This window comes from Anomaloglossus baeobatrachus, chromosome 8 (assembly GCF_048569485.1).
Source record: "Anomaloglossus baeobatrachus isolate aAnoBae1 chromosome 8, aAnoBae1.hap1, whole genome shotgun sequence".
NCBI lineage: Eukaryota > Metazoa > Chordata > Amphibia > Anura > Aromobatidae > Anomaloglossus > Anomaloglossus baeobatrachus.
In genome coordinates this window covers 205,675,065-205,698,815 of record NC_134360.1, presented here as the reverse complement: position 1 = coordinate 205,698,815, position 23,751 = coordinate 205,675,065, and the positions used below count along the sequence as shown (strand labels likewise).

Sequence of the window (23,751 nt, the reverse complement as noted above, 5' to 3'; positions counted from 1 at the left end):
GAACGACGCAGGGGCGCCGTGCGAGACACGTAGAGCCGGAGTGCTCTCACTAGATCCAAAGAGTGCAAATCCTTTTCACACTGGTGAATTGGATTAGGGCAAAATGAAGGCAAGGAGATATCCTGATTGAGATGAAAAGGGGATACCACCTTAGGGGAGTAAAACCGTTATTAGCGCACCAGGATAGGAAGATTTGCCAAGACCTATAATAGATCTTGGCGGACGTAGGCTTCCTGGCCTGTCTGATGGTGGCAATGACATCCTGAGATAACCCTGAAGACGCTAGGAGCCAGGACTCAATAGCTACACAGTCAGGTTGAGGGCCACAGAATTCAGATGGAAAAACGGGCCTTGTGACAGCAAGTCTGGGCGGTCTGGAAGCGCCCACGGTTGACCCACCGTGAGATGCCACAGATCCGGGTACCACGACCGCCTCGGCCAGTCTGGAGCGACGAGAATAGTGCGACGGCAGTCGGACCTGATCTTGCGTAACACTCTGGGCAGCATCGCCAGAGGAGGAAACACATAAGGCAGTCGAAACTGCGACCAATCCTGAACTAACGCGTCCGCCGCCAGAGCTCTGTGATCCTGAGACCGTGCCATGAATGCCGGGACTTTGTTGTTGTGCCGTGACGCCATGAGATCGACGTCCGGCGTTCCCCAGCGGCGACAGATCTCTCGAAACACGTCTGGGTGCAGAGATCATTCCCCCGCGTCCATGCCCTGACGACTGAGAAAATCTGCTTCCCAGTTTTCTACGTCCGGGATGTGAACTGCGGAGATGGTGGAAGCTTCCACCCACTGCAGAATCCGTCGGACTTCCTGGAAGGCTTGACGACTGCGAGTGCCGCCTTGGTGGTTGATGTAGGCGACGGCAGTGGCGTTGTCCGACTGGATACGGATCTGCCTGCCCTCCAGCCACCGCTGAAAAGCCAATAGGGCTAGATACACTGCCCTTATCTCCAGAATATTGATCTGAAGGGATGACCATCGGAGTCCAGGTTCCCTGAGCCCTGTGGTGGAGAAAAACCGCTCCCCACCCTGACAGGCTCACGTCCGTGGTGACCACGGCCCAGGTTGGGGGTAGGAAGGATTTTCCCTGCGACAGAGAGTTGGGAAGGAGCCACCACTGAAGTGACGTCTTGGTTGCAAGGGAAAGAGAGACGTTCCTGTCGAGGGAAGCCGAACTCCTGTCCCATTTGCGGAGAATGTCCCATTGGAGTGGCCGAAGATGGAATTGCGCGAACGGGACTGCCTCTATAGCTGCCACCATCTTCCCCAGGAGGTGCATGAGGCGCCTTAAGGGGTGTGACTGACTCCGAAGAAGTGACTGCACCCCTGCCTGCAGAGAAAGCTGTTTGTCTCTCGGAAGCTTGACTAACGCTTGCTGGGTATGAAACTCCATCCCAAGGAACTTCAGTGATTGGGTCGGTGTCAACTTGGATTTCGGGAAGTTGATGATCCACCCGAACCATTGGAGAGTCGCCAGAGCGACAGATAGACTTTGTTGACACGCCACCCGAGACGGGGCCCTGACTAGGAGATCGTCCAAGTAGGGAATCACCGAGTGGCCCTGAGAGTGCAGGACCGCCACGACGGATGCCATGACTTTGGTGAAAACCCGTGGTGCTGTCGCCAAGCCGAAAGGCAATGCCACGAACTGGAGGTGTTCGTCCCCGATGGCGAAACGCAGGAAACGTTGATGCTCGGGTGCGATCGGTACATGGAGATAAGCAACCTTGATGTCGATCGATGCTAGGAAGTCTCCTTGTGACATTGAGGCGATGACCGAGCGGAGAGATTCCTTCGGAACAGTCTGGTTCTCACATGTCTGTTGAGCAGCTTGAGGTCCAGAACGGGACGGAATGACCCGTCCTTTTTTGGCACCACGAACAAGTTGGAGTAAAATCCGCGACCACGTTCCTGAAGGGGAACGGGGATCACAACTCCTTCCATCTTTAGAGCGGCTACTGCCTGAAAAAGTGCGTCAGCCTGAGCGGGGGCGGAGAGTTTCTGAAGAAGCAAGCCGCAGGACGAGAGCTGAACTGTATCCTGTAACCATGAGACAGAATGTCTCTCACCCATCGGTCTTGAACATGTGGCCACCAGGCGTCGTCAAAGCGGGAGAGCCTGCCACGCCCCCTGACGAAGGTAGTGAACTGAAACACGTGTCGGGAGCCTTATCACCATCAGCGGGAATTCACGCATTGTAAGTAAATGGATTGTTTTTATGGCTGCTCTCCTGTGTGTTATCTAGCGGTTAGCTCCGGTCCATATTGACTGATCGTAGTTGTTGATATGAACACGTTAGTGTTAGATAGGAAGCCACCATTAACTAGGTAAGTGTTATATACACTCACATAGTTATAGTGACACCTAGTGGCGTCCCATATAATGATTTCCCTATGTTGAGTTGTAACCATGAATGGGGAGCTTTATCACCATAGCGGGAATCCACTTATTGCAAGTAAATGGATTGTTTTCCTGTGCTTTATCTAACGGTTAGCTCTGGTTCATATTGACTGATTGCATCTATTGATACTAATACGTTTAGTGATAGATAGGGAGCTACTATTAACCAGATACGAGTTATATATACCCACATGGTTATAGTGACACCTAGTGGCGTCCCGTATAATGACTACTTTAGGAACCTTGAGCTGTAACCATGAATGAGATGGGGACTCCGTACTTTTACATGCTTTTAGGTTCTCCAATATGAAGTATATGGTGATCTATCTATCCTTGGTATAAACATATATATTATAAGGATTGTGCTATTGGAATGGTATATATACATGATATCAATTGGAGTGCCTTGTATGTACAGATACTAGAGTCCTCTCTTTGAATATTGCATATAAGTTGCAGGAATGTGCAGCCTTATGTAATTAATTGCATTGATTGAACTATGATATTTTCCGCTGTATGTATACATTGGCGTATGTTTTGCCCACACTCACACTTGTTATATTTATAAGAAAAATAAAATATTAATAAAAAGTACATTGTACTGTAATTCTTGTCTATTGGTCTTTTGGGCTTTCATGATCGCCTCTTTCTCTTTTTTTTCTGCACCGACCGAGGATGCGGTCAGGGGAGGCCGAGAGTCATGAGGAAGCCGTCTTGGAGGCAGTGCCTCCTGCGGCCTTTTGTGGGCGAGACTTGGATCGCCACGCATAGGAGCTCCTCTGGCCTTTCTCCGGCCTGTTGAACGAAGAGGATTGGGACTTGGCGGAGGGACGAAAGGACCGAAATCTCGATTGAACCTTTCTCTTTTGAGGTCTCTTAGGTTTGGCCTGGGGTAAGGAGGAATCCTTTCCTTTGGATTCCTTAATAATCTCATCCAAACGTTCGCCAAACAAACGGTCGCCAGAAAACGGCAAACCGGTTAAGAACCTCTTGGAAGCCGAATCTGCCTTCCATTCGCGCAGCCACATGGCCCTGCGAACTGCCACAGAGTTAGCGGATGCTACAGCTGTACGGCTAGCAGAGTCCAGGACGGCGTTCATGGCGTAGGATGAAAAGGCTGACACCTGAGAGGTCAAAGACGCAACTTGCGGAGCAGAATTACGTGTGACAGCATTAATCTCAGTCAGACAAGCCGAGATAGCTTGGAGTGCCCACACGGCTGCAAAGGCCGGGGCAAAAGACGCGCCCGTGGCCTCATAGATGGACTTCACCAGGAGCTCAATCTGTCTGTCAGTGGCATCTTTTAGCGATGAGCCATCTGCAACCGACACCACGGATCTAGCCGCCAATCTTGAGACTGGAGGATCCACCTTGGGACAGTGAGCTACTAAGGCGTCCCCCACAGGTGTATCAAGGTTAAGGGCGACGTCAGGGTCAGAGCCCTGAGCTGCGACGTCCGCCTCGTCCTCCAGAGAGTCCTCAAGCTGGGAACCCGAGCAGCGAGAGGAAGTCGGGGAAGAGTCCCAGCGAGGCCGCTTAGCCGGTCTAGGACTACGGTCCAGGCAGGAGTCTTCCGCCTGAGACCGATGGGACAACCTATGAGCGCGCTGTGGCGCGGACCGAGAGGGGCCTGGAGGCGACGAGCCCACAGGGGCCGGGGCCTGTGAAGGGTCCGGTCTGGACAGCAAAGCCTCTAGCAGCTTAGAAGACCATTTGTCCATAGACTGTGCAATGGATTGAGAAAGTGACTCAGAGTTTCTCAGCAAAAGAGGCGAACTCTGTCCCTGCAGCCTGGTCAGGGGGAGCAGGGGGGTCTACATGAGCCAAGGGGCCTACCAGTGTCCGAGGCTCCGGCTGAGCAAGCGAAACAGGGGTCGAGCATTGCTCACAGTGAGGGTAGGTGGAATCCGCAGGTAACATAGCCCCACAAGAGGTACAGGCCGCAAAAAAACCCTGTGCCTTAGCAGCTTTGCTCCTTGCGGACGACATGCTGGTGTCTCCTAGGAGAGTGATCACTGAGGGTATATGGGAAAGGGTATACAGCCCACCGAACAGATAGCTATAGATATATACGTATCTAATCCGGCACCCTAGGGGGACCAGCACCGGGTGACCGGTGTGGCTTACCGACCGCTAACGAGCGGAGTGTGTCCTCCAGATTCCCTGCCTTGGATCCCCCGTAGCTGCAGAGCTGTTCACTGAGAATCCTCCACCGGCAGAATGCCAAAAAATGGCTGCCGGAGCTCTCAGGGGAGGAGTAGAGCCGTGGGCGGCGCCAGCAAAGTGTGGGAATCTGGGGTCCCCACAGTGATCAGTGAGGGGGGAGGAAACATGCAGGATGCTCCAGCCCTCACATCCGACGTCAAGTCGGTAATCCCGCCCTTACCCCTGACAGGCAGGCCCGGGGGCGGGATTTTTGCGACTAGGCCGCGATGAAGACGGCGACTAAATTTGAGACCGCGCCCGACAAGCAGGCACGGTCGGCGCGGAAGTCCACCGGCCTCCTGAATTCAGCAGCCGCCGCGGCTTCCGGGAAGAAGGTGCGCTCCCTGCACAGTCCCCATTTGGGACACAGAGTACCTTTGAGTTGCAGGGCCCTGTCCCTGAGGTTGAAGAGGCTCCGGTCCGGCAGGTTCCCCCAGGGGCTGCGGATGGAGCACGGTCCCAGTAAATGGATGACCGCTCAGGATCCCACTTCTCCCAGAGCCGCTTAAGGGATGGTGAAGGAGACGGCATGTGGCTCCAGCCTCTGTACCCGCAATGGGTACTTCAACCTTAACAACACCGCCGACGTAGTGGGGTGAGAAGGGAACATGCCGGGGGCCCCGTGGGGGCCCACTTTTCTTCCAACCGACATAACTAAGTATGAGAATGCATGAGTGGATGTGTGCCTCCTTCCACACAAAGCATAAAAACTGAGGAGCCCGTGATCCACGGGAGGGTGTATAGGCAGAGGGGAGGGGTTACACTTTTTAAAGTGTAATACTTTGTGTGGCCTCCGGAGACAGAAGCTATACACCCAATTGTCTGGGTCTCCCAATGGAGCGACAAAGAAAAATCATTTAAAAAGGGCGGGTGCTGTGTCCCCCAACAAAGACTCAGAGACAAAGATTTTCTGGTGAGTAGCTAAAATCTTTTCTGTATTGCTTACTTGGGGGACACAGGAAACCATGGGACGTCCTAAAGCAGTCCCCGATGGTGGGAAGAGAGAAGACTAGTAAAATGGAAGACTAGAGACGAGATTTTCTGGATGGAAACCAGCCACTATAAGTTGCACAAACTCCTCGGTCTATATCTGAAGCCCCATGGAAAGGTATGTACTTCGTAGAACCTGAAAAAGGCAATTGCAGGTAACCAGGAAGCAACTTGGAAATCAAATGCTCCAGGAGAAGAGTGAATCTATACCGGAAGAACATTACTCCAGAACATGAAAAAGGAATTAGAGCTAGATGATGTGCTAGACAGAAAGAGGTGCTGAGACGCACTTGACCGCGTACAATATATATTCGAAACCGGAGATAGAACTAGAAGGTGAAGAACAGTGAGAGAAGACTATTTCATGGAAAATTGGATGCAGGATCATGCTGTTTAGGAGAAATTCAGGAAGGACAACAAAACAGGGTTGTAAGATCTAAGAAACACCCATGAGAATGATTGTCACCGGAAGAGACCTTTCCAGGAATTAAGCAAAGAAGAGAAGGGTGGATTCACAATGGGCTATACAGTGTTAAACCTAAAATAAAGTCTCAGATCACTGGAGACAACAGAATTTTGTCAAAAATGCCCATCTCACAAGAAAAACTTTACCTGGGAACGGGAACTAGATTCCTTGAAAAGGGCAGAGACCTGACCTAGAGAGAACAGAGGAACAGTCCGGAACTACAGTTAAACGTCAGAAGGTTAGGAGGAATGGAAGGAAGGACATAACCGAGGATAGGTACAAAAGGAGCAGAGCTCCCTTGTATTGATAATGATCAATGAGCAGAAAGGAGGATCAGAAGCCCTTAGAAAAAATAAATAAAATAATATCGGGAAAACTAGATAAACAGATCAGGAAGATTCCACAAGGTGTCTGCATGATCATGGACTACCTCTACAAACCCAAATTCCTTGATCTTTTCTGAACCAGGGGATGACAAAGAAGGGAATTTTGTTTACTTACCGTAAATTCCTTTTCTTCTAGCTCCAATTGGGAGACCCAGACAATTGGGTGTATAGCTATTGCCTCTGGAGGCCACACAAAGTATTACACTTAAAAGTGTAAGGCCCCTCCCCTTCTGGCTATACACCCCCAGTGGGATCACTGGCTCACCAGTTTTAGTGCCAAAGCAAGAAGGAGGAAAGCCAATAACTGGTTTAAAGACCAATTCAATCCGAGGAAACATCGGAGAACTGAACCATACCACATGAACAACATGTGTACCCGAAAAAACAGAAAAACCCCGAGAAAACAGGGCGGGTGCTGGGTCTCCCAATTGGAGCTAGAAGAAAAGGAATTTACGGTAAGTAAACAAAATTCCCTTCTTCTTTGTCGCTCCATTGGGAGACCCAGACAATTGGGATGTCCAAAAGCAATCCCTGGGTGGGTAAAAGAATACCTCATGATAGGGCCGTCAAACGGCCCTCTCCTACAGGTGGCCAACCGCCGCCTGAATGACTTATCTACCTAGGCTGGCGTCTGCCGACGCGTAGGTATGCATCTGATAATGCTTGGTAAAAGTAAGTAGACTCGACCAGGTGGGTGCCTGACACACCTGCTGAGCCGTAGCCTGGTGCCGTAATGCCCAGGATGCACCCACGGCTCTGGTAGAATGGGCCTTCGGCCTTGAGAGAACCAGAAGCCCAGTAGAACTGTAGGTTTCAAGAATTGGTTCCTCGAGCCCCCGAGCAAGGGTGGATCTGGAAGCTTGCGACTGTTTACGCCGACCAGCGACAAGGACAAAGAGTGCATCCGGGTGGCGCAGGAGCGCCATGCGGGAAGTAGAACCTGAGTGCTCTCACCAGAACCAACAGATGCAAATCTTTCTGAAATTGATGGACTGGACGAGGACACAAAGAAGGTGAGGTGATATCCTGATTGATATGAAAATGGGATACCACCTTAGGGAGAAATTCCGGAACCGGACGCAGAACTACCCTGTCCTGGTGAAGGACCAGGAAGGGAGTTTGTATGAGAGCGTTGCTAGCTCGGAAACTCTCCTAAGAGACGAGACCGTTACTAGAAGGCCACTTCCCGTGAAAAACGGGAAGGGAGACATCCTTCAAAGGCTCGAAAGGCGGCATCTGGAGAGCAATTAGAACCTTGTTCAGATCTCAGGGCTCTAACGGCCGCTTGTACGGAGTGCTGAGAAGACAAACTCCCCGTAGGAACGTGCGTACCTGAGGAAGTCGTCGTTTCTGAAAAAATACAGATAGCGCTGAGACTTGTCCCTAAAGGGAACTGAGCGACAACCCATTTTCCTACCTAGATTGCAGGAAGGAAGGAAACATAGACGATGCAACCGGCCAGGGAGAAACACCCTGCGCCGAGCACCGAGATAAGAACATCTTCCACGTCCTGTGGTCAATCTTGGCGGACGTTGGTATGCTAGCCTGTCTCATGGTGGCAACCACGTCCTGAGGTAATCCTGACGACACTAGGTTCCAGGACTCAATGCCACACCATCCGGTTGAGGGCCGTAGAATTCAAATGGAAGAATGGCCCTTGAGACAGCCAGTCTGATTGGTCTGGTAGTGCCCCCGGTTAGCCTACCGTGAGGCACCACAGAACCGAGTACCACAACATCCTCGGCCAATTTGTAGCGACGAGGATGGCGCGGCCGCAGTCGGTCTTGATCTAGCGCAGTACTCTGGGCAACAATGCCAGAGGTGGCACCTAAGGTAACTGGAACTGCGACCAATGCTGAACTAAGGCGTTTGCCGCCAGAGCTCGATGATTGTGAAACCGTGCCATGAAGCTGGCACATTGTTGTTGTGCCGTGACGCCATTAGATCGACGTCCGGCCTCTGTCAGCGGCGCCAGATCTCCTGAAACCCGTCCGGGTGAGGAGACCATACTCTTTCGGCCACACCTCAGCGACTTAGGAAGTCAGCTTCCTAGTTTCCACACTTGGGATGTGAATTGTGGATATGGTGGATGCCGTGTCTTCCACCCACATCAGAACCTGCCGGACTTCCTGGAAGGCTTGCCGGTTGCGCGTTCTTCCTTGGTGGTTGATGTATGCCACCGCTGTTGAGCTGTCCGACTGAAGTCGGATATGCTTGCTTTCCAGCCGCTGTTGGAAGGATTGTAGGGCAAGATACACTGCTCTGTGTTCAAGAACATTGATCTGAAGAGTGGACTCTTGCTGAGTCCACGTACCCTGAGCGCTGTAGTGGAGAAAAACTGCTCCCCACCCTGATAGACTCGCGTCTGTCGTAACTATCGCCCAGGACGGGGATAGGAAGGACCTTCTTTTTGACCAAGAGGTGAGAAGAAGCCACCACCGTAGAGATTCCTTGGCCGCCTGAGAAAGAACGACGACTCTGTTGAGGGACGTCGACTCCTCGTCCCATTGGCGGAGAATGTCCCATTGTAGTGGACGCAGTAAAACTGCGCGAAAGGAACTGCCTCCATTGCTACCATCTTACGTAGGAAGTGCATGAGGCGTCTCAATGTGTGCGACTGGTTCTTAAAGAAGAGCTTGCAGCCCGTAGTGAATGCTGTTTGTCTAGCGGCAGCTTCACTATCGCTGAGAGGGTAAGAAACTCTATGCCTAGATATGTTATCGATAGGGTCGGGGTCGGATCTGACTTTAAAAAGTTGATGATCCACCCAAAACTCTAGAGAGTCTCCAGCGCAACGTTCGGGCAGTGTTGGCATGTTTCCTAAGAGAGTGCCTTGACAGGTAGATCGTCTAAATACGGGACCACAGAGTGACCCTGAGAGTGCAGGACTGTGACTACTGCTGCCCTGACCTTGGCGAAGACCAGTTGGACTGTCGCTAGCCGGAAGGTAGAGCTACGAACAGAGGGTGTTCGTCTCCTATCACGAAGCGTAGAAACGCTAGTGCTCTGGATCAATCGGCACGTGTGGATAAGCATCCTTGATGCCTAATGATGCTAGGAAATATCCTTGGGACCTTGAGGCGATGACATGGCGGAGGGATTCCATCCGGAACCGCCTGGTGTCCACGAGCTTGCTGAGCATTTTTAGATCCAGAACGGGACGGAACGGCCCGTTGTTATAGGTACCGCAAAGAATTTGGGGTAAAAACCGTGACCTTGTTCCTGAAGAGGAACGGGGGTCATCACTCTTTCTGCCTATAGAGTGCACCCTGTTTGCAGAAGAGCAGCGGCCCGGCCGGGAGGTGGAGAAATTCTGAAGAATCGAGTTGGAGGACGAGAAGTGAGCTCTATCCTGTACCCGTGAGACAGAATGTCTCACACTCAATGGTCATTGACCTATGGCAGCTAAATATCGCCAAGGCGGGAGAGCCTGCTACCGACCGAGGCCGCAAGTCATGAAGAAGCCGCCTTGGAAGCGGGTTTTCAGACTGTCGCTTTTTTGGGCGAGACTGAGCCCGCTAAGAATCTTAGCTCCTCTGATCCTTTTGAGTCCACATTGGACGAGGAAAAATGGGACCTGCCCGAGCCTCGAAAAGGCCGAAAACCCCGACTGCCTCTTGCTCTGTTGGGGTTTGTTGTGTCCGGGCTGAGGAAAGGATGAATCCTTACCCCTGGACTGTTTGATGGTTACATCCAACGCTCACCAAACAGTCGGTCAGCAGAAAAAGGCAACTGGTTAGGCAACCTTTTTTGGAAGCAGAATCTGCCTTCCATTCACTTAACGAGCAGACCAGGCTCTGCTTAAAAACACGGAGTAGCGGAGGCTACCGCCGCACGGTTCGCAGAGTCCAGGACAACCTGAATCGCGTAAGAAACAAATGCAGACATTTGAGAGGTTAAGGATGCCACCTGCGGCACCGATGTACGTGTAACCGTGTCAATCTGTGTAAGACAAGCTGAAATAGCTTGGAGTGCCCCAAGGGAGAGAATGCCGGAGCCAACGGTGCGCCGACAGCCTCATAGATGGCTTTCGACCAGAGATCCATCCGTCTGTCAGTGGCATCTTTGAGTTTGCAGTTCCATCTCCCACTGCAACTATGGATCTAGCTACAAGCCTGGAGATTGGAGGATGCCGCTCGGGACATTGGGTCCAGTCCTTGACCAAGTCAGGGGACAGGGATAACGTGTATCCTAAGCCGTTTGGAGAAGCGCATATCTGGATAAGCGTGGTGTTCCTGGACTGCCTCTCTGAAGGCAGAGTGGTCCAGAAAAATACGTGAAGCTGACTCCTCCACTGGAGGAGCTGTGAGAAATAACCCACATTCTATAGATGGACGCTATAAGATTATTTACTATGGCGTCACAATCAGGTGTATCCAGATTGAGAGCGGTCTCAGGATCAGAATCCTGAGCCGCTACTTCCGCCTCATTACACAGCGAGTCCTTCTGTTAGGACCCTGATGAAACCGAGGCCGCTCATAGCGAGCCCACTTAGGCTGTCTGGGACTGACGTCCGTGCAGAGCCGTGACTCTGGGATGCGTGTGACATTCCCGGAGCTGTTAGTTATTCACACTGAGGGGGGCCATGGATCAATGATTCAACAGTGCCCATATTGTGAGAGACATGTCCGGACTGCTAGGCTTCTAGTATCATAGCCATAGTCTCAGAAAAACTGTCAGTAAATACTGCAGACACCGTCCTCATCCCCTGGCCATTAGTGCATACAATGGGAGTCTATGTACCTGCCGGCCGTATAGCCGTACATGCTGTACCAGCTGTATAGAAAAACATGTGGTTCTGCACCTTTGTTTTACACAGAGAATATGCTGATAACTCCTCCGCCTAATCCAGGAGGGTATATACAACGTGCGACCAAACAGTGCAATGTATATAGTACAAGCATATCTATAAGTGCACTTCTGCACTAGTGGGGTTAGCACCACAGGTGCTGCTTAACGCCTGTTACAGCGATTGTGTGACTATCAGAATGCCAGGGTCTTCCACACTTGTCTCTGTATCGTACAGAAACTGACACTAATGGCTGCCGGTGTCCTTGTAGAGAAGGAAGCCGTGGGCGTGCCTGAGAAAGTGCGGGAAACCGGATTCACAGTGCACACAGTGAGAGGGGTGGAGTATGCAAAACATACTCCAGCTCTCAGCTCTGCTCTATGCAGCGTCACGCCCCTACCCTGACTGTCAGGGCTGTGGGCGGTAACAAAGGGAGACTAGGCCCAGAAGCCGGGGACTCGAGTTAACAGCGCGGCCGCCGTAAAAGCGCGGGCCGCGCTGAAGTCCCCGGCGCACCACAAGTGCCAGCCGCGCCGCAGTTCCAGCGGCCGGCGCGACCGATTCATAGAAGTGGCCAGCGTCCCGCCCCTCTCCTGACTGGCAGGTCTGGGGGCGGGAACGAACGGAAGCAGGCCGCAAAAGCCGGGGACTCTAGTTATCAGCGCGGCCGCCGTAAAAACGCGGGCCGCGCTGAAGTCCCCGGCGCACCACAAGTGCCAGCCGCGCCGCTGCCAGCGGCCGGCGCGACCGATTCCTGGAAGTGGCCAGCGTCCCGCCCCTCTCCTGACTGGCAGGTCTGGGGGCGGGAACGAACGGAAGCAGGCCGCAAAAGCCGGGGACTCTAGTTATCAGCGCGGCCGCCGTAAAAGCGCAGGCCGCGCTGAAGTCCCCGGCGCACTACAAGTGCCAGCCGCGCCGCAGTCCCAGCGGCCGGCGCGACCAATTCCCATAAGTGAGCCTGCTTCAGCAAAGCTGAATGAGGCCATGGCACAGGCGCCGCAGCGCTGATGTCCCCCGGCGCACTACAACACCCAGCATGCTGCGGTGTGAGCGCCAAATGCACGGGGACACAGAGTACCTTGAGGAAGCAGGGCCATGTCCCTGATGTACTCCGCTCCATCCAGCATCTTCTCCAGGGGCTGTAGATGGAGCACGGTCTCAGTGCCTGGAGACCGGTAAATCCCACTTCACCCAGAGCCCTGTAAAAAGGGATGGGGAAGGAATCAGCATGTGGGCTCCTGCCGCCGTACCCGCCATGGGTACCTCAACCTTACAAACACCTCCGACATACAGTGGGGTGAGAAGGGAGCATGCTGGGGACACTATATGTGTCCTCTTTTCTTCCATCCGACATAGTCAGCAGCTGCTGCTGACTAAAAAGTGGAGCTATGCGTGGATGTGTTGCCTCCTTCGCACAAAGCACAAAACTGGTGAGCCAGTGATCCCACTGGGGGTGTATAGCCAGAAGGGGAGGGGCCTTACACTTTTAAGTGTAATACTTTGTGTGGCCTCCAGAGGCAATAGCTATACACCCAATTGTCTGGGTCTCCCAATGGAGCGACAAAGAAAGGAGAGGATGGATAATCTAAAAGACCACCGGGACGTTTGAGATCACCACTAAGCATCGCAGGACCTCAATTCGAACTGAGGAATCCTGTAATGCAGCCAGAATGCCAACAGACCATAGTGAAGGGTGCTCCGCCAAAAAACAAACAAAGATGAGAACCGTCTAATGAGACTACCACCTCCCCTGTAAAAGGTCCTTCGTAGGTAGCAAGACAACAGCACGGGTCTCATTCCAGGGATATGAATTGTTGAAGACATCGGCGCGCACAGTTCAGTCCATGGCTAAAGCATGAACAGGATAAGGTGTGGATGATGTAGGACACGTCATACACCCAAACTTCATAAAGAGGACAAAGATGGCCAAAAGAGGATGCGCCAGTAACGGAGAACGAAGACACCCATCCCGACCAGTCTGCACCGCACCTTAGGTGAATATTATAAAGTGTTTTTTATGTTCTACACAGGTGCCTGGGCTCTTATATACAGTATGGAATGCTGCGTATATAAGAGCCCACTGGTGGTGGCCGCAGCTTAGTCGCCAAATCTGTTGACAGGTTCCCTTTAACGTTCGATAAAACTTCATGGGGCAGTCGGCGACAGGATGCCATGGTCAGATCTGAAAAAAGTAGTGGCACAAAAGAGAAGGGGACAACTTTGGTGACAAACTCCAAGAGCTTCTGAGCTAGAAGCACAAAAAGCCCATGGGATATCCTATACGTAGACTAAAGGTACTGTGCAGAAAAACGTTGCTGGACCAACTAGCATGCTGTTGCCCACCTATGAAGGAATGAGTAGGGTGTATTCCTATTACAGACGGTGGAAGGGCACTCCTGTGGAGATTGTGTGGGGAAATGTGCCAGGACAGGGCAAGAGCACTATTGAGGGCAAAAAAAATTGCTTACCCTAGTTTAAAGAGACTGAGTATCTGAAGGCCTTCAAAAGTGTTCACGATCTCAAGAGATCTGGAGCTATATGGCAGTGCCACAAAGCATTCAACTGCAGTAAAGCGCTGTGTATTTGACGCGATCATGGAGGGATCTATGTGCCTGTGGTCCGCAAGAAGCACCCTTTGATTATCACATCCGATGCACAGAGTTACTGTTAGCGCTTTACAGCAGTTGAATGCTTTGCGGCACAGCCGCTGTAAAGCATTCAACTGCAGGAAAGCCATGATGGCAGCCTGCAGCGGCGGACAAGATCACCAAGTGGTCTATGGGCCTGCGGACTGCAAGAAGCAGCTGAGGACACTGCGGGAACGGAGGACAGGTGAGAATATATTTTATTGTGTTTAAACAACGGCATCATAGGGGACAAGAAGGAGACCAGTAGAACGATATTACTAAACGATGGGCACATTACTAGAGAGCCCAAGGAAGGGGCACAAAAATGGGCACATTACTACAAGGGGGAGGGGGCAAGGATGGGGCACATTACATTTTATTGGTATCTATTTTTGTTTTTGAAATCTTCTAGTAGTTGCTGCATTTCCCACCCTCTGCTTATATGTGAGTCAATACAGTTTCCCTGTATTTTTGTGGTAAAATTAGGGGCCTCTGCTTATACTAGACTATATCCGGTACTTGTCTCCGGGTCGGTGGGCGTATACTACTGAGAAGGTAGCTTTTTTTTGCCTAGTGGCAACAGCATACACCCATGGTCTCCTATGTACCCCAATGAAGCGATAGAGAAAAGCAAGTTACAGGGGATTAAAGTAGCAAGTAAATTAATCAGATTTCAAATGCAGCAGATCATTTCTATACGTCAATTTTCTTAATTTTTTTTTTTACACTTTAAAATGTAGATGATGAAATCTGCAACAAATCCACACTCCATTTGTGAACATTCCCTCAGGGGACCCTTCCAGAAAGAGAACAGCATAGGAAACAAACCTGGAGATTTAGATTTTGACCGATGGCGCCTTTCTCTCGATCTGCTGCGGTGTCTCCTTGGACTCTTGCTCCGGTGTCTTTCTCTGCGGGGTGGAGAAGGACTAGGGGTGAAGAGTAATGCAAACGACATACCGATTCTATAATATATGCGCGAGACTAAAATAAATAAGGGGAACTTTTTTTTTGGGGGGGGTTTTAATTCATTCTGATTTAGACCATTCACGGCCTACATTTGGATGATGGCCCAGAACTCTGCAATGGAAGGAGATTAATGCGGTTCTTAACTTACCTTCTCCTCTTAGGTGAACGACTTCTCCTGAAAAAGTAAACAAAAAAAAACAAAAAAATCTATATAAATATATTATTGTAACTTATGTGTATATGTGTGTGTAATATAGATAGTCTCTCAATGGAAGTGTAGTCAGAAAAAGCTTAGAACAGGTTGTCCTCTTTGGACAATTCATTTTTCCCAATCGACAGCTGCATCACATACAACTCTTCTCTGATAGTAGTGATGAGCGGGCACTACCATGCTCGGGTCTCGTAACAGTCGGATGCTCGAATGGGCCCGCCTCGTCTACCAGGTATAATGGAAGTCAATGAGGAAATCTATCTGCTGAAAAAAAATACTCCAGTTCCCTATTGACTTCCATTATACTCTGTGCTCAAGTCGTGCCCATCCGACTGCTTATTACGAGTACATAGCCCCTCAGCATTGTAGTGCTAGTTTATTACTAGTTACGCGTACAGAGCACCCGAGCATGGTAGTACCCACTAATCACTAGTTACGAGTACTGAGCACCTGAGCATGGTAGTGCCCGCTCATCACTAGTTACGAGTACAGAGCACCCGAGCATGGTAGTGCCCGCTCATCACTAGTTACGAGTACCCGAGCATGGTAGTGCTCAGTCATCATTACCCATTAATGATCTTGTTTGCATTACCTTCGTGGAGAACGGCTGCGGCTCCTCCTGTATCGGGGTGAAGGAGATCTCCTTGGTCTGTCTAAGTCTCTGTAGCTTCGCCTATGATGATCTGGAGTAGGATCTCTGCCCTAAAGACAAAATAGGTATAAAAATCTCACCTCTTTTCTGCTAAACATATCTTTGTCACGACCCAGCAACTATCTGTGCAACTCAAATGTATTTAAGCTTCCAGTCATTATTTTGCTGCATGTAAAGGTAATTTCCCGCTTTGGACAATCCCTCCATGATAGAAGGATCCATTGACAATGAGGTGATAAAAACTTGGGAGAAAAGATGTCATTTTACAAGGTCCCCATCACCAGAATCTAATATCACAAACCTTTTCGTCATCTTCATCCTCTTCCTCGCTGGATTCCACATCATCCATATCTTCTTCCAAAGCACTGACGCGAGGATCCAGCTGCTCCGTTTCCTCAAGCACGTAACGTTTCTAATGAAAATCAGACTGTCAACATCTTGGAAAATAGTACAAAACGGTTTATTTTTTTTTATAAAAAAGAGAATTTTGTTTACTTCCCGTAAATTCTTTTTCTTATAGTTCCGTATTGGGAGACCCAGACATTGGGTGTATAGCTTCTGCCTCCGGAGGACACACAAAGTACTACACTAAAAAGTGTAGCTCCTCCCTCTGAGCATATACACCCCCTGGATAACCAGATCTAGCCAGTTTAGTGCAAAAGCTGAAGGAGAATAGCCACCCACAAGTAAAGACAGAGCAAGAACCGGAACAACCGGAGCCTCTGTCTACGACAACAGCCGGTGAAAACACGCGGAACAAGAAACTGCCAACAGGCAACAGGGAGGGAGCTGGGTCTCCCAATACGGAACTATAAGAAAAAGAATTTACGGTAAGTAAACAAAATTCTCTTTTTCTTCATCGTTCCTATGGGAGACCCAGACATTGGGACGTCTCAAAGCAGTCCATGGGTGGGAATAAACAGAAAACTGAGAAGTAGGCGGAACCTAACTTCACAAATGGGCGACAGCCGCCTGAAGAATGCGTCTGCCCAAGCTCGTATCTGCCGAAGCATGAGCATGCACTTGGTAGTGCTTCGAAAAGGTATGCAGGCTAGTCCAAGTGGCAGCCTGACAGACCTGCTGAGCCGTAGCCTGGTGCCTAAAAGCCCAAGAGGCACCGACAGCTCTGGTCGAGTGTGCTTTGATCCCCGGCGGGGGAGGCACCTGAGTACTCTGGTAGGCGTCCGAAATGGTCGATCTAATCCAACGGGAAGCATAGAGACCCTTGCGCCGCCCTGTGGTTAGCACAAAAAGAGAGGTGCACCGCCTAAGCGCAGCGGTGCGAGACACATAGATCCGGAGAGCACGCACCAGATCCAGAGTATGCAGCGCTTTCTCAAAGCGATGAACAGGGGCCGGACAGAAGGAAGGCAAGGAAATATCCTGGTTAAGGTGGAAGGGAGAGACCACCTTAGGAAGAAAGTCCGGGGTCGGACGGAGAACTACCTTGTCTTGGTGAAAAACCAAAAAAAGGTGACTCCGAGGAGAGCGCAGCCAAATCAGAGACTCTCCTGAGAGAAGAAGTTATGGCAACTAGAAAGGCCACCTTTTGAGAAAGACAATACAAAGAAACCTCCCTAAGGGGCTCGAAAGGAGGTTTCTGCAATACCGTGAGGACCAAGTTAAGGTCCCAGGGATCCAAGGGCCGCCGATAAGGCGGAATGATGTCAGACGCGCCCTGCATGAAGGTGCGCACCTGAGCCAGCCGGGCGATACGCCGCTGGAACAACACTGACAGAGCCGAGACCTGTCCCTTGAGGGAATTGAGGGATAGTCCTAGCTGCAGACCTGACTGTAGAAAGGACAGAAGGGTCGGCAAGGAAAAAGGCCAAGGAGCATGGCCGGAAGAGCGACACCAGGACAGGAAAATTCTCCAGGTCCTGTGATAGATTTTGGCCGAGGAAGACTTCCGAGCCCGAGTCATAGTGGAGATGACGTCAGGAGGGATACCAGAAGCCGTCAAGATCCAGGACTCAAGAGCCACGCCGTCAATCTGAGAGCCGCAGAATTCTGGCGGAAAAACGGACCTTGTGAGAGAAGGTCTGGACGGTCCGGAAGATGCCACGGCACCTCTACGGACAGATGGAGCAGGTCTGGGTACCAAGATCGCCTGGGCCAGTCCGGAGCAATGAGCATGACCCGACGGCCCTCCATTCTGATCTTGCGCAGAACTCTGGGCAAGAGAGCTAGAGGGGGAAACACGTAGGACAGACGAAACTGGGACCAATCTTGAACCAGAGCGTCCGCTGCAAAGGCCTGAGGATCGTGGGAGCGAGCCACGTAAACCGGAACCTTGTTGTTGTGCCGGGATGCCATTAGATCCACTTCCGGAGTGCCCCACTTGCGGCAGATTGACCGAAACACTGCCGGATGCAGGGACCAGTCGCCACTGTCCACGGTTTGACGGCTGAGATAATCTGCTTCCCAGTTTTCCACGCCTGGGATGTGGACTGCGGATATGGTGGACTTGGAGTCCTCCGCCCATTGAAGGATGCGTTGAACCTCCAACATTGCCAGGCGGCTGCGTGTCCCGCCTTGGTGATTGATGTAGGCAACCGCTGTCGCGTTGTCTGACTGGACTCGGATGTGCTTGCCCGCCAAAAGGTGGTGAAAGGCTAGGAGAGCTAGAAGCACAGCTCTGGTCTCCAGCACATTGATCGAGAGGGCTGACTCGGACGGAGTCCAAGTGCCCTGTGCTCGGTGGTGGAGACATACCGCTCCCCAGCCGGATAGACTGGCATCCGTGGTGAGGATCACCCAGGACGGGGCCAGGAAGGAGCGTCCCTGAGACAGAGAGAGGGGCCGAAGCCACCACTGAAGGGAGCCCCTGGTCTGTGGCGACAGAGCCACTAGCCTGTGCAAGGAGGAAGTCCGCTTGTCCCAACAGCGGAGAATGTCCAGCTGCAGAGGACGCAGATGGAACTGGGCAAAGGGAACAGCCTCCATTGACGCCACCATCTGACCCAGCACCTGCATTAGGTGCCTGATGGAATGACGGCGGGGCCTCAGCAGAGAGCGCACCGCCAGATGGAGGGACTGCTATTTGACGAAGGGCAGCTTCACAAGTGCCGGCAGAGTCTCGAATTGCATCCCTAGGTACGTGAGCCTCTGGGTCGGAGTCAGAGTGGATTTGGGCAGATTGACAAGCCACCCGAATTGGACTAGAGTGGCGAGAGTGAGCGAGACACTCCGCTGACAGTCTGCGCTGGATGAAGCCTTGACAAGAAGGTCGTCCAGGTAAGGAATCACTGCCAACCCCTGGAGGTGCAGAACTGCAACCACTGCTGCCATGACCTTGGTGAATACTCGAGGGGCCGTGGCTAACCCGAAGGGGAGAGCCACGAATTGGAAATGTTCCTCTCTGATTGCAAAACGTAGCCAACGCTGGTGTGAAACTGCAATTGGCACATGCAGATAGGCATCTCTGATGTCGATGGATGCCAGGAAATCTCCTTGGGTCATTGAGGCAATGACTGATCGCAGAGACTCCATGCGAAAAAGCCGCACCTGAACATGCTTGTTGAGAAGCTTGAGATCCAGGATGGGCCGGAAGGAACCGTCCTTTTTGGGGACTAGGAAGAGATTTGAGTAGAAACCTCTGAACCGTTCCCGGGCGGGAACCGGTACAATTACTCCGTTGGCCTGCAAGGATGCCACGGCCTGAGAGAAGGCGGCGGCCTTGGAGCAGGGGGGAGTTGACAGAAAAAATCTGTTTGGTGGGCTGGAAGAGAATTCTATCCTGTAGCCATGGGAAATGATATCCCGCACCCACTGATCGGAGACGTGTTGAAACCACACGTCGCCAAAGTGGGAGAGCCTGCCACCGACTAAGGACGTTGCTGGCGCGGACAGATAGTCAAGAGGAGGCTGCCTTAGTGGCAGCAGCTCCTGCGGTCTTCTGTGGACGTGCCTTTGTGCGCCAGTTGGGTTTTTGGTCCTTGGCTGAGTTAGTGGACGAGGCCGAGGGCTTAGAGGATGACCAGTTGGAGGAACGAAAGGAACGAAACCTCAACTGGTTCCTACCCTGGGCAGGTTTCCTGGTTTTAGTTTGTGGCATGGAAGTACTCTTCCCACCAGTAGCTTCCTTAATAATTTCATCCAGTTGTTCACCGAATAGCCTGGATCCAGCAAAAGGGAGCCCAGCAAGGTACTTCTTTGAAGAAGTATCTGCCTTCCACTCTCGAAGCCACAAGATCCTGCGGATAGCGAGGGAATTAGCCGAAGCCACTGCAGTGCGGTGAGAAGCCTCCAGCATGGCAGACATGGCATAGGATGAAAAAGCGGAAGCTTGGGAAGTTAAGGCAACCATTTCGGGCATAGATTCCCTGGTGAGGGAATGCATCTCCTCTAGAGAAGCAGAGATGGCTTTGAGAGCCCACACTGCTGCAAAAGATGGGGAGAACGAGGCCCCTGCCGCCTCATATACAGATTTGGCCAGAAGGTCAACCTGGCGGTCAGTGGAATCTTTAAGAGAGGTGCCATCAGCCACTGATACAACTGTCCGGGCTGAGAGTCTAGACACCGGAGGGTCTACCTTTGGTGAATAAGCCCACTCCTTGACCACCTCAGGTGGAAAGGGAAAATGGTCATCAGAACCACGCTTTGGGAAGCGTTTGTCAGGACAGGCCCTAGGCTTGGTCACAGTGGCCTGAAAACTGGAGTGGTTAAAGAACACACTCCTTGTCCTCTTATGCAAGGTAAACTGGTGCTTTTCTGCCAGAGAGGGTTGCTCCTCTGATACTGGTGGATTGAGGTCCAGTACAGAATTAATGGACGCAATCAAATCACTAACATCTGAGTCACTTTCGGACAGATCAATGGAGCACATGGAGGTAGCCTCCATGCCCCCAGTAACTGCATCCTCCTCGTCCTGCGGGTCAGCTCTTGAATCAGAGCCGCGGGACGAGGAAGGAAAGGAAGCCCTGCGTCTCCTCTTAGGAGGACGGGGTCTGGGACCAGATGAAGAATCCTCTGTGAGCTCCGCTGAGAGAGCCCTAGCAGCAGAGGCACCCTGTGAAGGGGGCTGATGCATGTTCAGCAAAGTCCGGGACAGCTGTCCCATGGAGTCGGCAAAAGACTGGGAGATTGACCTAGAGAAGGATTCTACCCAAGCCGGGGGTTCAGCCACCGGAGCCGGAGCAGCCGGAGGGACCACTGTGGGTGCGATTCCAGGCTGAGGCATTGTCAGGTTAGAGCAGGCATCACAATGTGGATATGTGCTCGGTTCAGGCAGCACGAGCTTACATGCAGTGCATATTGAGTACAGCCTTGCAGCCTTGCTCCTCGTGTGAGACATGCTGCTGAAGTGGGGGCTCTGAGCCAGAATGACCCCCAGAGAGTATATAAGCAGGTCCACAACCGGAGGTTGTGGCTTACCAGACCGTTTGTGTCCCACAGCCCGGACCCCCAAGCAGCTTAGCAGGGATGCTGCAGCCAGCACCGATCGCAGAGAGAAACGCTGATAAAATGGCGCCGGAGCGAGGAGAGGGGGCGGGACCTGCTCTGAGAGCGGGATCTGGAGGACCAAGGAGATTTACAGGGGAGGGGACATGTACTCAGAGAGGAGTGTCCCTCCCCTGTGCCGAACGGCCGCTGGGCGGAGCCGCACTGTCCCTCTGCATGATTGACATGTAAGGGCAGTGAAATCGAAAGTAGGCCTCCGGCGAAGCCGGGGCCTAAATTTAAGTGATGCGGCCGGCGCGCAGGCCCCATCGGCGCGGTTCTCAGGCGACAACCAGAGAACCGGCCGGAAATGTCAGAAGTTACACAGCACACTCTCCCCAACAATAAAGTACAAGGGACCCCGAATATAAACGTCTCAGATACTTAGCTTGCTGAGACGCAGGGTTCCAAGTCCCTGGGGATGAGTGCTCCGTCCAGCAGGATCCTGGCTGCGGATGGAGACCGGCCTCCTGCAAAGCAAGGAGAACCGTGCTGGCTCCCACTTCAAGCCAGAGCCCGAGGGATGGTGAAGGAGCGCGGCATGTAAGGCTCCAGCCTCGGAATCAACCTTAACAACACCGCCGACACAGTGGGGTGAGAAGGGACATGCCGGGAGTCCAGACTTGGACCCGCTTTTCTTCAAAATCTTTCCAAAAATGAAAAATCAGATGAGAATGCATGTGTGGATGTATGCCTCCTGAACACAAAGCAATGAACTGGCTAGATCTGGTTATCCAGGGGGTGTATATGCTCAGAGGGAGGAGCTACACTTTTTAGTGTAGTACTTTGTGTGTCCTCCGGAGGCAGAAGCTATACACCCAATATCTGGGTCTCCCATAGGAATGATAAAGAAAAAATATATATATATTTTATAAAAAAAAAAAATATAATTTTTTTTATATTATATACACCGTATATACAAATAATATATCGTAACTCTACACGCTTGACATTGCCCCGACTATACTGACCTGAATAAATTCCCAAAGTTACGTTTTTGGAGGAAACTAACTGCATTAGAGAACTCGTTATGGCCAGCGCACAAGCCGACAACATGTACAATCAATCCACATTAATGAGTAAAACAAGGGAATGAAAAACTACAAAAAAAGAAACCACGAAAAACAGACCCTGCATAAATACCTGTAGGCGAGGTAATATAACGTCACAGATCCGCTCACTGTGGAGGAGCTCGTCTATGAATTCATCTACATGCATCAGCTCGAATTCTGGGAGGTGAAAAATCACACAAATAGATTGTTTATTCATTGGAAAGCCGTATGGATCAGGTTAGTAAAGCTGTATGTCAAAAAAAAAAAAAAAATCACAGAACAGCGTGGCTCATGTCTTCATTACAACCACAGACACAGGTGTTCGTAATACAAATAGGTAGCATCTGACCAAAGAAACAGGATTTTGGATGGCGGTTTTTAGGTTTCCTCCAAAATGTGGTCATGCACAAGCAGCTTAAAGGGAATCTGTCACCAGGTTTTTGCCACCTAATCTGAAAGCGGCATAATGTAGGGGCAGTGATCCTCATTGCAGTGATGTGTCGCTTACTGGGCTGCTTAGTGTAGTTGATAAAAATCACTGTTTAATCAGCCGGACATTATCATTACAGGACTACTTGGCGTGCTGCAGGTAGTCCACCATATTCATGAGCTCTGTATATCTGCAAGATCTGCAGCAGAAAAAACAGCGATTGTATCAAAATGGCAGCAAACAGCTCAGTAAGTGACACACTGCTGGAATCAGGGTCTCTGGCCGTACATTAGGTTGCTCTCAGATGGGGGGACAAAAACCTGGTGACAGATCCTTTTAGGTCTTGTGCACACGCTGCGGTTTTTGCTGTGGATTTACCGCAGTTTTGCTGCATGAATTGCTGCAGAAAACGTTCATAACCTTTCTGCAGTCATTCCACAGCAAAGTTTTTTCCCCTTCAGGTTTTTCTGCAGAATTTCTGCAGCAAAAAGAATGTGCTAGTCACTTCTTTTCCACAGGTACCTGCCGTTTTTGCCATAGATAATAGTAAAAAAAAAAACAAAAGAAAAAACAAAAAAAAAAAAACAACTGCAGGGAACAATCCGCAGAAAATTTGCAGCAAAGCCGTGGTAAAACCGCATGCGGTTTTTGAGTGTTTTTTTTGCCGCCGGTGCGATAATCTTTCAGAGGGTGCGGAATTTTCTTAAGAAAATTCCATTTTCTAGTGCACACAGACTTAGGGTGCACACATAGACTTAGGGGGTTGTCAAACACAGAAATTATTTTTTTATTTTTTTTACTAGGCACAAATGGTTTTAAAAACAGTAAATGGGGGAATATGTTTAACACCCCAGCGGATTCAGCACAGGCGCTCTGCAGATCTGAATTGGGTGCGGAAGCAATTTTTGCTCTGTTAGGTTGCAGCGGTCTTGGTGACTACCAATGATTGGCAGCAGGTGACTAGAAGAACATGTCATCAAATGTTTTCCAGGTTCTGGCGATTTCAAAATAGAGTACGTGTGTAAATGCATAGCCGGCGCAGACGTCTGGAGCAGCCTGGAGTAGATCTGCAGAGGTGCTGAATGGAGAGCATGCCTTCATAACATCATTCAGCCTCAGA

General features: G+C 51.0%; 1 protein-coding gene across 1 annotated transcript in view; it reads right to left on the bottom strand.

The window, feature by feature from the left end:
- The window catches only part of PRPF38A (pre-mRNA processing factor 38A), a 45,394-nt gene that overhangs the window by 8,199 nt on the left and 13,444 nt on the right, over nt 1–23,751 (bottom strand). Inside the window, exons 4-8 of the mRNA XM_075320091.1 lie at nt 22,293–22,378; nt 16,009–16,119; nt 15,648–15,757; nt 14,993–15,019; nt 14,704–14,786 (exon numbers count right to left, since the gene is read on the bottom strand). Coding sequence (XP_075176206.1) covers nt 14,704–14,786; nt 14,993–15,019; nt 15,648–15,757; nt 16,009–16,119; nt 22,293–22,378 — 417 coding nt within the window. The remainder of the gene's footprint in view (nt 1–14,703; nt 14,787–14,992; nt 15,020–15,647; nt 15,758–16,008; nt 16,120–22,292; nt 22,379–23,751) is intronic.